Consider the following 14,476-nt stretch of genomic DNA (forward strand, 5'->3'; position numbering starts at 1 on the left):
TGAGAATAGTCTTTAAAATTTCCAGGTAGGTTTAAATGAGTAAATCAAGTAAATGTCTTTTGAATGTCAGTGCGTGTGCTTCAAGATATTTTGATCAATGTCAGTGATTGTGGAACTGATAAAGGAGTTGACATCCGAGGAGAAAAATGAGTCCCTCTGTCATATTGCATTAATTTAATTAAATAAATTGTGTATCATTGTGTGTTGCTTTTCGTACTTCCTCGTTAAAACTGCTGTCTCTGGTAGGCCTACATTCTCACCCAGAAATAAACTGGATGTGTGTGAAATATGAAGAGTATTATACTTGTGGTTGATGGTCAGTTTTTAGGTGTTTTTTTCATTATTCATTGCACTTTTTCTGGTGGTGACTGGATGCCATTTTTATGCGTATTTCGTCAAATTTAGGACTATTTGAACAATTTGGGGGTCTTTTGTATGGCCAGTCTGTTCATGGACATGATGTCGACATTCACCATGTACTGTTGACTCCACTTGTGTTCAAATCACTAGAGCTGATTTTCGTTTAAGTAGATCTTTTTCTTAAGTCCCTGCAACCCTTTTTCTTTACATTTGTTAAAGTCAAATGGTCATGTTGAGATTTTGTTACGTCCCCTTGATTTTGTGGTCGCGGAGGTCAAGTTGAAGTTTAAGGATCAGTTGATTTTTTCAAATTTAACTCTCATCTGTAGTCGACTGTATTTTTTTATGCAGCTTGAAAAGCTCCCGTCTTACTTAGTCAGGACATGCTTACGTTGTGGTTCTCCTCAAGCTAACATATTTTATCATAATATTTCATGTTATAGAAGTGAGTGAAAATAGTGTACAGCTTAAATGATGCCAAAAGATCGAAAGATTTGATAACATTTAGAAGACTAATTTTCATTGTATCAGCTTGTTTTCCTTAAAGTATAATACCAAGGTATCAAGATTTTTGGCTTTTAAAGAATTGAGAGGAAAACAAATTGACCAAATGTTCCTACTTTGACTTGCTCTACCTGTCCCCGTGGTTTTATGCACCCCGCATAATTTAGCAAAATTTGATCATATTTTTACATAATTTCTGCCTATTTTCCTTTAACATTCTTTGTTAAAATTAACAGAGTGGCATAATTTCACAGTTTTTGGCTCACTTTACATAATTTCAGAATTTTTCTTGCATAAAACGCCGGGGACAGCTTTAAGAGTGACTGTATTTTTTGTTTGTGCTTTAGCACCAGTATTGTTTTTATTTGTGATGAATCTTAAGTTGACATTGTCATGTGACTTTAATATGATTTGTGTTTTCGTTTTCAGTTATATTTCTTTTTATTGTGATATATACATCATGTTTATTATGATCCAGTGTGAATGTCTCACTACAGCAGTCTTCACTTCAATACTCGGTGCTCAGGAAGGCTCCTAAGCGGTAAATGCATGTATTGTGGCGTCGGTGGCCTAGTGGTTAGGCCCTCGGACTCGCAACCGTAAGGTCGTGGGCTCGATTCCCGTCAGGGGCCCGACGTTGTGTCCTTGGGAAAGGCACTTTACATGAATTTTCCTCACTTCACCCAGGTGGGAATGGGTACCCGGCTATAGACAGCGAAAGATCTTGTCAGTTTGTTAGTGTTTGAGCGCTTAATCAGCTGCTTGCACTGTATGCTTCCCGGGAAGCTGAGAATGTTTCGGAGTGTTCTATGGTCTGCTGGGGTAATAATATAGTGTGAAGCGCATAGAGCCTGCTGTTGAGTGGGGATATGCACTATACAAATGCTATTTATTATTATTATTATTATTATGACATCAGACATTCTGAGACTTTTCTTTAGTGATCCTTTGAACAACATTCTTCAAACGCAGTTGATTACTTGATTGATCTTTGATCCTATAGGTCTGTCTCGTGTTCTACAGCATTCATGCGTGTTATGCGTCATATATTCATAGTATAGCAGTCACCCAAGTACAAGAGAAACCATCTCTCAAAGAAACATTTCGAGTGGCCTATAAAAATACAGTCACCCTCCAAATGTATTTTGTGCCCCATCCTAGACCTATGTGTTCATGGGCAGTTGGGTGTGAAAACACTTTACATCCTTCAAATTCAAATCACTCTTTTTTCTGTGTGAGGGGCAGAGTTGCCAAATATCCGGTCGTGTCTTATGCAATCTGTGTAGGTTTTAGTGAAAGTTCCCCTTTGTCAAGCTTTATCTGTTGATGTGTTTTGCGGATCGAAGCAAGCGTTTAGAGGAAGTGACCGTGCGTTTGTACTTATACGTTTAAATTGTATAGCAAAAAAGTCCTTCCTACAAGGAAAGAGTGCATTTGAGCGGAGTGTGCCTTTGTTTGACTTGTGTTCAAGAAGAGACTACTCAACTACTGTATTTGTTTCCATAGGATGACTATGAAATGAAAAAGCGGCAAATCTTTGCTTTATTAATTTATACATTTTTATCTGAACGTGAACATGAGAATTGGAATGGCCAAAAGTAGTGTGTATACACTGTACTTTTGTGTTCTGTTTTAATTCTCCGAGGTGGACATTCTAAAGTATGCTTCCTTCATTAAAGTTTTGTGCACTACGCATAATATGTAAAAGTTTTCAGGACAAATATGCTCCGACCTGAATCAACTGCGTATTGAATTGTTAGTCCAGACAGTGTCTAGATTAGTAATGGCGCTCAATAGAGTGGCTGTGATTTCTGGAATTTTGTAGGGTTTGAACGTAAAATTGGTGATTACATTGATTATGATTAATGCAGTTTTTTGGTCAGGCATGTTGTACAAGTGTTGGGCCTACAACACTTCTCAGCAGAGCATTTCTACATATTTTGTCAGATCATGGTGCTTTCTAATTATAATCACTATTTTTAACAAATTCCTCCTTTTAGTTGCACTTCAAAAGATTATGTTGTTATACATTTGTGGTTAATTTATTCTGCTTTCCTCTCCCGTCTTAAGAATTTTAAAACTTCATGAAAGTGAAAGGCCAAAAAAAGTTAAGAACCTTTGACAATTTTAATGTAGAAGATTTTTTGTCTTCTGCTTTTTTATGATGAGTTTTAATTTTGTAACCCTCACTTTGTTTTAATAAAACTGCAAGATTCTATACTAAGGTAGGCCTACTTAAACCCTTGACTTACTGCCTACTAAATTTTAAAAACCAAAAATGTGGGATTGGCATTTCCCATTAGTTGATGTAACAATAGTGTGTACGGAAACTTCTGGTCGACCCTGTCGGTGTGTGTGAACTGCTGACGTGAAGAACAAAAAGATATATATATTATAAAAATGTGATGTAATATAAAAATACAATTACGAGTGAGCCTGTTTTTTTTTAGTCCTCAGTAATTTTTCTTTTCAATGCCATGTAACTGTATAAAATTAAGCATTCACTCTGTGAACATAACCTTTTCCTGTCCCTAGAGTGTGGACTCTCCTTCTGTAGTTTCTGTCTGTCACATTTTTCCCAGCTTTAAATAACCATTATTTTGCCAATGTGCTTCTCTTTCTTCACTCACACTCGAACTGTCCTCTGTAAACTGTAATGTTCCCTAGTAATTGTAACTTTTAATTTGTTCGTATACTCTGAAACTTGTGGGAACCCCGGATTTTGTTCTAATTTAAGAGAGGTTACTCAACTGCAGAAAAAAAATGGGGATATTATTTTCTTTCGGTTTACTGTTGTTTTTGGATAAACTGTGTACGGTTTAAAGTGGACTGCACTGGACATATTTTTCATTTTGAGCTCCCTGTGATCAAATTTTGCTTTGTTTGTTTGTTTGAGTAAAGGGAGTCACATCGGAACAACAATGGTCATTTAGAGCTGGGAAAAAGTAAGACGTACAGACAGAAACGACAGAAGGAATGAAAAAAAGTAGGACCTACCAGTGGTTCCCTCCAACCAATATAATTTTGCTTACCGATATTGTTTGAATTCTGTATAAAAGAAAATATATATGTGAGACATCGTGGTTATATCACGCGCTCGTAAAAATAATGAAATCCAAGAAATCTGCATTTTTTGGCCTGTTTGGAATTTTTTTTTCGAATTTTTGTTTTTAGGCTCAACACCTTTTATGTGTTTTCAAAAACTTTTATGTTTGGATTTTATTTTAAAAACTTTTATTAAAAACGAAAAAGATGTAAATTTGCAGTTTTCAAAGACTCTTAAGCTATGGAAGTCACCAAACTTTGGCAGCCATTTTCTCGCTAATTTTACCTCTGAAACCACCTCCTTCTATCACGAATATCTCGACTTCTGTTCAAGATAAATGGATATTTTTTTCATCGAAAGCAGGGCAAATGAACAACCTTTATTAAGATGATACCAATAACTCCACATGCTCAAAAATTGGCGAGCGCCTGATTTCACTGTGTCGTGACAAATATGTCTTTGGTTGAAGTTCCGTGAAATTTGAAACCACTGGCATGGCAATGATGCAACAGTTGAGATGTTCACTGATGTTGGGAAGGAATAATTGTTGAAGAAATATATATGCAACTTTCTATGCATAAAATTTACAAATTATCATTGATCAATAGTTCGACATTTTATTTACATTCTTTGCGATTGTGTTCAGTGCAGTCATGCTTGTTGCTTATTAATGAACCCATAATGTGAATAAAGACTGCCATATAACTACCATTTTTCACTACGAGTGTTTGTTTTAGTAGAGGTTTTACGGCGCTCGCAACTGCATAAGGTCATATGAGCGCCAGAAGAATAGATGTGTTACAAGAGAGTAACAAACATAAAAAAGAAGGAGGGGAGATAAGGACGATAGATCTGTTTGATAGGAAAGAAGAAGCAAACCACAGCAGAGCACCCGCCAACCACCCACACTACGAGTGTGTACGAGTTTAGATCTCCTTGTCGATGTCATTTTCAGAGAACTTTCTGAGACTCGTTTATAGGTTTGAGTATGCTGTACAAACAATTGGGATAGCTTTTCAAATGGTCCAAAACTTGTGAGGTACAAGACGAGACAAAGATCCTTAAAATTTTTGTTAGACGTTTCACTACTTTCCCTTGTCACAAAGCCACAGTTGAAGCCATGCTGCAACACTTCATGTATTTGGAATCAGAGTGCAAGTAGTCTTGGTTGATACATGAGTGTCTCTCTTGTTTCGTTTTTTAGAAAGAGTTTTCCGGCACTCGCAACACATTTAGCTCTTTAGTGCTGAAGATTTAGAGGTGTGACAAGAGAGTAACGCACAAAGAAAAGGAGAGATATGATTGTCCATGTTTGATAGGAAAGAAGGAGCAAACCACACCAGAGCTCCTCTCAACTATCTACTCTGTCCATTGTTTTAATAGAGGTTTTATGGCGCTTGCAACTGCATACGGTCATATGAGCGCCAAAGGGTGGATGTCAACAGAGAAGTCCTTACAGGGAATCAGAGTTACTCTGTTCACCTCTCTAGCACAAGGTCTGCTTCCACTATCAAGGTACCCCGGAAATGGCAGGTCACAAGAGTTTGATAAACGTTCAAAAGAAGTAGAGGAAAAATGGCGATAGTTACTAATAGTAAGGATTATGAAAGAAAAAGCAGCACTTGACCAAAAGTGTAGGCCCACTGCCCAAAATATAGCATGTCAATTTACAATGTTATAGGGACTCTATGTTAGTTCTACAACATACTGGTGCAATTCAACACAGGAATTTTGAACAAAATACACTCAAGAACAGATGGTATTTCAGAAATCTTTATTGCACAAGTGCTGAGGACCATTCCATCTGAGTTCTGTGACCGGCCCTACCCCCCAGGCTGTGCTTCATGGCTTGCCCAAATCTTGCGAAATCATATGCCATGCTTACAAAAATACAAAATAGGAGAAAATGATCCGTCATCACCTCATGATAGCAGGTATAGTTTTTATTTCATTACTTTCATGTTTAATCTTCCTTCTCGAACAAAGAGACAAAAAGAGAACAAAGTCCATATTTCAATCAGCTGGCAGCTCTTTTTTCAAGAAACCAAACTCCGTTAATCATTACCCCTCCCAGAGACGTTTCCCATTATCAGTGCCCACCCATGTCTACTTTGGTATAAAGTACAAAAATCTTGAAACAGCTCAATCCTGGGCATTGGAAATAGAACCTTTCACAAACCACTACGACAGTAGAAAGCAAAAAAAAAAAAGACATGTTTCAAGAATGTGCTCTACGAACTAATAATGCCAGCAACAGAAACAAGGCGGCCATCCTGTGTGCATTACAAGGTAAACCTAGATTGGAACTCCGCTCATCTCTTTTGCAATACTCAAGTTCTGCTGCAACTCGAGCTCTAGCCAGGAGAGGTGCTGGAGACCAAGGAATGACTAGATGACATAAAGCTACCATCCACCATAAAAGGTATATAATGATTATAAGCTGAGAATATTCTGTCATTTATATTACCAGACAGATCTACAAGTTAATATTATATGTTCTCCTATGTATTAAAGCCACTTATGTGAAAGTGACAAAGAGTATTTGATTAAACAAAACGGGAGTTTTAAATAAAATAACAGTGAACCTTTTCTCTTGGCAGAGACGAAAACGAAAAGGGTTTTTTAACAGGGCAAGCCATGAAGATTTGGGCAAGAACAAAACAATAGGTTTAAAAAAAAATTAGCACAGTAAGATTCATGAAAGTCAAATATATGACATTTTGAATGGTGGTCAACTGTTGTTGTTTCGCCTACTATCAGTCTTCAAAATGCAAGGGATTCAAAACATGAATGCTGTCAGATCCCAATTGGAGAGGGAGAATTTATAGTGAAAGAGCAAATGCTTGTCAAGAGACAAAGGCACTCAGAGAGCAGCAATACTTCTGAGAGACCATATATCATTGCAAAACACGAAGGTCCCAAGCTCCTGTGAACACAACATTCGACTTTCAGTTGGACCCTCTTTAAGAGGGTATCAATACAGTCAAACCCCTTCAGCATCTTTTTTGTTTTGTTCTGACAAACGTCAGTGCCTGTGACATAATTCACTTCATCGACATCATAGACATCCTTGTCAAAGTACATGGTAAACATTCTCTCAGATCAGGTTACTAACAACTTTGGTCCGATCAAAGAAAACAAACTACTCTGTACGGGTAGAAAACAAGATTCCAAAACTCTTTGCAAAATCAGTATGAACTCGATTGTACATGATGAAAGCTTTCCTTCTAGGGAATTTTGATATTCAGCATCTTGTCACCAGCTTTTGAAAGTTCCAAACTTATTTGAACATTTCAAAATTATGGGATGTCTTGGACTTCCTAGCACACAATCTCTTTGTCTACATGATGTCATGACAGTATCATTTTTTCCCCTTTAGTAGGCAATCAAAAGACACTATAGCAAAAGATATTTCTCCCTCCAATTGTGCATAAAGGGGTTTGACCGTAAAAAAAATAATATAGAAGCATAACAAACTGTATCACAAATTTAACTGAAATAAAAAAAAAGGAAGATAAACTGTTAAAGGTTCAAAGTTACAAGGCTACAACATGATACATTTAGAATACAGCAGTGTTTTTTCTCACTAAGACAATAAAACTTGAACTTGCTTTCCATTTTAAACTGAAAAAATTTATTACATGTTTGTTTGTTTTTCTCAGGGGGGTCAGCATTTGTCTTCCACATTGCATATCAAATATCACAAATACAGGTCAAATCAAGGGTTCTTGTCTATTCCCTTTCCCAACTTCCATTTCCTATCATGACTGCAAACAGTAAAAATATGAACTTTATTCTTTATTTTGTTTAAAAGTAATATAAACTAAAAAAGAACCATCTGATCATCTAGTCTGGACTGCATCAAACAGTGTCAGCTGTGATAGGAGAGGCAGTATCAGCCTATGTCTAGGACCTGTCATAACAGAAGTATTTTATAGGTAAGTAATAACCATGGGAATCCTTTCACAACTTTTTAAAATATCAGACTATAGTGGTTCTAGCCTTCAAAGCAACTCCCTTAACTGAATTTTCGAAATATCTCCCTACTAAATTACATGATTATAAGCAAAACAATTTTAATTAATAGTAAGCACATCGTTTGTGATACATTCCATCTGCCCTTGGTTGAATATCTTTTGACCCATAAAACTATTGCAAGCATTTGAAGAGTCAAAACTTAAAAGGAAAAAAGAAGCACAGTAACAATTGTTCCGAAGCCACTGCTCAGAGACGATAACAACCTGCACTCCACAAGATAGGCAGACAGAAAAGCCACACTCATGCCTAATTGCTAATAATAATTTACAGTACAATACACAAAAATTTGAAATTTCGTGGAAAAAAACCAACAACTGTATGTACTTTGTAATATTCCTTGATCAGTTGAAGCATGGAAAAGAAATGAATATATTCCATTTTCAATTAAAACATGACGTTATTATAAATTTAAATAATAAACAATGTCGTAGTTTACATGAACATCAAAATGTCCAAGAGGGGGAACAAAAATTGGGCCATACCCCTCCTAGTAAGAACACAGCATACAGACCAGACTAATATTCTTTCGTACTTGACGCTAGGCTACTCTCAAAATATCTGAAGTAATAAGTTAAGTAACAGTCAAAATCTAATGCCAATCATTTCCTTTCGCTTTCACTTTCATTACCATAACAATTTGTCCCTCTATTTCTAAATAAGAACTGCAGCAACAGAGAAGTTCACAGGCGAGTTAGTGTATATTTACACCCTCCAAATGCCAAACTTATCACAAGACTTGTTTCTGGCCCTAATTAAAACAGCATTAACAGTGCTTTCCCCTGGTTTTTCTTTGTAAGAATGACTTTTTTACAGCCAAAAAAAAAAAGTAGGTATGTCAACCTTTGTCACGTTCATTCATACTAGCATGGATTAAAAATAAGCCCCCAAAAACTGTAACTGGTATGTACACAACTTTCTATATTGAACTGTGAACCAAATCTTGAGAAACAATTAAAGTGGAAACTAAAAAAAAAAAACCATAACAGGTTATGTTTACGATGTTTTATTTGCACCGTCACTCATTGACAGACTATTGGATTTCTTTTGATAGCCAAGTCTTGTTCAGGCAAAATACTTCCAAGCTACTCTCTCTTTCTTCATGTTGCAAATTACGGCTCAATTACAAGTAAAACATTTAAATCATTTATTGTAACATTATCTAGTATCACACATGTTCTGTCTCTCACGTATATCTCCCCAAAAAGTTCAAACAGTAATGCAAGCAATCATTAACGGTGAAAGTTTCATACGAACTCTTCCATTTTCCGTACACTTCTAAACAAACATACAAATATACACACACACACATACAAAGGCCCTGCCTGTGCTGAGAGACGATGGTACAGGGAAATGAAAAAGAAATTATGGGGCCAAGCCCCAGAGGTTCATAAAAATGCTTGACATCATTACCACAACAACAGCAACACCAACAATGCATTACTTAAAAGCAGTTTGGGAAGGGGTCCCAACGGACAGGGAGCAAGAACCAAGCACTAACCATTGTTTAAAGTTAACACTTACAATATGACAACACTCATGATCTTCCATGAACTACTTATGGCAATGTGGTCGAGAGAGAACCTGCGAAGGAAGGGGAGGGCTGTGTGATGAAAAGGAGATTGCAATGCAGGGTGGGGGGGGGGGGGGGGTTTCATGTCAAGAAAATGAAGCAGACAGATCAGGGACATAGACCGGCAAAGGTATTCCCGTGCCTCACAAAAGACGAAATTTACTTCGAGTCATTCAAGACAACACTTAAAACACAAAGGCTTTGTTTCCTGTCAATCTCTTTTGCAAGTTGTGTGATATGGCAAATCCAAGTTTCTTCCCAATTGCTTGAGAAAAGATCTTTAAAACAGAACAAGGTGCATGTACACAGATCAAATGAAATCCAATAGAGAATGCTGTCGACTTCACTGAAAACGAACAAGGGTAACTGCGACGGGCGAAACGACACAGCAGACCAAGTAACATTCGAACAAGAAACAAACGTACACGTCGACCACTAACCATGTCATGATAAAATGTTGAAAAGCACTTCAATTTTCAGTAACCCTGGTCTTTTACGTCAATTTATGATGAACAAATCCAATATAACTATACAACTCGAACAAGACATGGCATTCACAGACCTCTAAAGACAAAAAAGACGCTACAACATTTTTAAGCATGTCACTTCAAGACATGATAGTCATTCTTTACATACCCAGAATCACATTGAAGAGAACCCAATTCATGTACTTTAGACCACAGACACATTCTACGTCAAAGAAACAACATTATGCTGATCAGAAGAAAAATAAAACCCCAACAAACTGCTCCTGACCTACTAACAACACATCTGAGATATGAGCCATCCGCACAGCTCGCAAATCTCATAAAAACATTTACCCCAAATTAAAGCAGTTCTAAAAGGGGAAGTGTACAAAACTGTTAGCGATTATGGCCTTTTGTTTTAGCGTATACTATTTTCATAAGAATGAAATATTTTTTAGTTTTTTGTTTAATTTTTTTTCTGCTCAAAGGTGGGGCTACCATTACAAATGAGCAGGCTTTATTACTTCAATGAAAATATGAAAATGAGTCACAGACTAAAACTAAAAGGTAAACAGTAACAACAACAAAAACCAACACAGGCAAAGAAGATGGGGAAAAATTAAAACAAGAACAAAGAAGTACATGAGTATTGACTTTACATTTTGGCCACTTCTATGTGATCTGACCCCACAAATAGACAGGTTCTTCATGTAGACACTGTCATTTTAATGCCATATATTAGGGAAAAAACCTTTGACTCAATTTTGCTGATCTTCTTTGGGGGGTAATGGGAGAAATATGTATGGGTCAAAAGACAAGCACTATATATATTGTAAAGAAAACTTGGCATGATATCAGGTACTCTTCTTTACGACTCTCACTCAGAAAGTTTAAGCAGACATTCCTATGTACAATTCGAAACACAGCCAAAGAGTCACACTCACTCATTCAACCTCTGAAAGAGGAACATCACCTGAAAACGGACATAGATGTAAGAACAAAACTGGGGGGAAGGGGGGAAGATATGAGACGACCACTGAATAAAACAGCTACTGCACTGACCTGGACAATGCATGAACAGAGGAATCAACACGTGCAATGTGAACCTCATTGGAATAATTTACCCAGACCTATTTGTATATAAACAGGGCTGCATGGTTGAGATAATGAGAGGCGGTGAAAGACCAATTCTGGGGAATCCAATTTTGGAGAGGGAGGAAAGAAGCCAAGAGTGGGACCAAGCTGGGAGATAAAACATTCAGGGCAGTCCTGAAGGAGACCAGATCTCTTTATGGATTATCAGACAGGCAGTTACCTTGCTTTTGCTGCTGGCACATAAGGATAAAAGCCAGCACACAACACCTCCTTCTTCAACCCTTCTACCCTATAAAGACTGAAAACAAAAGTATTTCTTGCACAAATCTTTGCAGGAGTACACTGGGAAGACTGACCAGGTAAGGTCCAAGAATGGGGACAAGGCATGTAACGCAAGCATTCTAAAGGAGAAAGAAAACAAAATCATAGTTGACAGAATTCAGTATCCGCAGCAAACTCACTTGTCCCATTTAGCATGCAGAAAAAGTTTCAGCCATTCCACATAACCCAAGTGTGGACTTATTCCATCACAGTTCGACATTGAAGAGGCAGCTTTTTGTTTGAGAAAACAAGGAGTAGTCTTAGAACCTAGATGAATCCTCCCCTCACAACACCTTAATAAAAAGAAACCAGTCCAAGTTGATAGAGTATCCTGTCTTCCCTTCGATAGTACAGTCGTAGATGACCGCTAAGAGTAACATGGTTGCACAGACTTCTGACCTGATAGAGTGATGAAGGGGGAGCATCACTAAAGAACACTAGCATCTGTACTTCTTTAGAGAATTTGAAGTGATCAAAGGGTGAGAGTTCACAAAGAGCAACGTAAACTTGGTAAGAAGCAATGCAGCGAGAGTGATGAGCTGGGACAGGGGGGAAAGCCGGCATGGTACGCCGATTAAGTCTCTCATTGTGTTCATTTCTCAAATGACATGAAATGCAACGTGTTCATCAAAGTTTAAGTGGAAGCATCAGGATTGTGGGCCCTTTGGGGTTGACGGAGACGCAGTAGCCTCCGGTGCATTCTTCTTGCCTCTCGTCATTCTTTCCAATTCGGCGGCTGCGTCTCGGGTTACTGCAGCTTTGTCTAGAGGGAAGGACAGAAAAAAAAAATTCATTAATAGGATAAAGTTGAGTTTTATCATAATCCATTATCTACCTGAAGGCTCATAAAGATTTTCTTTTTTAATTCCGATGATTGGCCTATCCTTTCTAAACCATAATTTCATACACCTTGAGGGACACACAGTGTTGTAGCCTTAAGGGGCACACCACTATCATTCACATGCTGTATCTCAGCTAATTATCGAGTATTCACTTGATGTTGGGTGAAATGACTATGACGGAGTAAAACACCTGTAACACATTACACCCTAACTCGCCAGGGAATTCCCTTACGCGCTCCACCCTGACTCGCCCGGAACCACCCGCGCCCACCTTGCGTCTTTAGAAACGAAGTCTCGCCTTGACGAGACTCTAGGGCCAAGATTTTGATTTGCATAGTTATTGCAAAAAGTTTCTTCTTTCTTTTGATACTGAAACGAAATTGTTTGGGCCAGTACTTTTAGTATTAGAGCTGATGGAAGTGCGATCGCATTACTGACACTTCCAAGGTGTCTCGACTTGTTGAAAAGCGACACAATTGAGTTAAAAAAGGAAATAACGATGGATTTGAGCAAAAACAAGAATATGAAAAATCAGATGGCTCAGATTTTGATGAAAGTGTAGCAAGAGTTTGGGGCTATTCAGATTGATCAGACGTAGAAAATCTAGAATTTAAATCTAGGGCCCGACCGCAAGGCTGAGAGTGACGGGTCGGACACCCCGACTGAACTAAAGTTAGAACATTTCCAACAGTTTGTGCATAGATCTACATAAAGTTATATTTCTCTGAAACTACATTCATTTTTCGTTTTAACTTTTATTTTTTCAGGATTTTTGGAATTTGTTCAGTATTTTTAAAATGTGTTTTTTAAAGGCTAGTATTCACGGGAGGTGGGTTCTTTCCCCTTGCTTAGGATCTACCAATGGACTTCCCGTCCAGGCCCTTAGGGTGTCATGTGTTAAGACAAAACATGCTACTCAGCAGTGTCATCAATCAAACTCACCATTTTGTTCGTGTTAGTCTGAAGCCTTACTACCCTATTAGGACTGGGTCTACTTACTAATTCGACATTATCTTGTACTCACTAACTACTTAGTTTACCTTTTTATCTTGACTATTCCATCACAACAAAGAGAAAAAACTGTGAATGTCACAACCCAACTCTTTACTTCTCTCTCCCCCTGGACTTAAACACAAACAATTTCATACTTGAAAACACATCATTTCTTTGACAGGCAAACTCCAGAGGTAGCAAAGGAAAAAGACTTACTTCCAACAGGCGTCCCCGGGGCTTTGCTGCTCAGCAGACTGTTGAAGAAGTTAGCAAGCATACCTTCCGTTGTAGCAGGATCCTGAAAGGCCAAAACACACAATAAAGTGCATATCAAAAATAAAGAATGATAACATCTTCACCATTTAACTTATTTGAGATACAAAATAGAGGTCAAATAAATATAGAAGCCTTCATAGAGGGTGGTGGACAGCAGGGAATTTATTGTTGAGTCACAGTATACATTAAGGGAGCATACTTTACTTTTTTGATCCAGCGGCCATCTGAGTTCTAGCCCTTCGGCCTAACGGAAGCATCACTACACCCACATTTTTGCTAATGCAACACCAGAACAGCCACATATTTTCCAGGAAGCAAACAACTTAAGAATAATTGAAACACGAAAAAAGACACAAAAAAACCCACCCACCAACCATCAAGACCACAAACAGAAGAAATTGAGGAACACGACAGCAGCATCTAAGGAGTTGAACACCTACCGGGTATTTCAAAATAAAGAAAAAAGCCTTTAAAACCGCCTCATAACGATTACGTTCCTCAACCATTTTGTATGAAGAGAAAACACTGAAGTTTGTTTTAGTAGAAGTTTTACGGCACTCGCAACTGCATAAGGTCATATGAGCGCCAGAAGATTAGAGGTGTTGCAAGAAAGTAACAAACAAAACAGCAGGAGCGGAGATAAGGACAATACATCTTTGAAACGAAAGAAGAAGCAAACCACACCAGAGCACCAGCCAACCACCCACAAACACTGAAGATCAATTAATCAAAGAAGACACAACAAACATGTTGGTGGCCTAGTGGTTAGGCTCTCAGACTCGCAACCATAAGGTCATGAGTTCGAATCCCGTCAGGGACCCGACGTAGTGTCCTTGGGAAAGGCACTTTACATGAATTTTCCTCACTTCACCCAGGTGGGAATGGGTACCCGGCTATAGACAGCGAAAGATCTTGTCAGTTTGTTAGTGTTTGAGCGCTTAATCAGCTGCTTGCACTGTATGCT

The 14,476-nt window shown here is 38.0% G+C and overlaps 1 protein-coding gene across 1 annotated transcript in view; it reads right to left on the minus strand.

The window, feature by feature from the left end:
• Nucleotides 1-5,667: 5,667 nt before the first annotated feature.
• Nucleotides 5,668-14,476, minus strand: part of LOC101850589 (cytoplasmic dynein 1 light intermediate chain 2) — a gene marked incomplete in the record, with an annotated part of 22,649 nt that continues 13,840 nt past the window's right edge. Inside the window, 2 exon segments of the mRNA XM_005105767.3 lie at nucleotides 5,668-12,164; nucleotides 13,453-13,534. Of these exon segments, the coding sequence (XP_005105824.3) occupies nucleotides 12,049-12,164; nucleotides 13,453-13,534 (198 nt within the window).

This window comes from Aplysia californica, unplaced genomic scaffold, assembly GCF_000002075.1.
Source record: "Aplysia californica isolate F4 #8 unplaced genomic scaffold, AplCal3.0 scaffold00490, whole genome shotgun sequence".
Classification (NCBI taxonomy): domain Eukaryota; kingdom Metazoa; phylum Mollusca; class Gastropoda; order Aplysiida; family Aplysiidae; genus Aplysia; species Aplysia californica.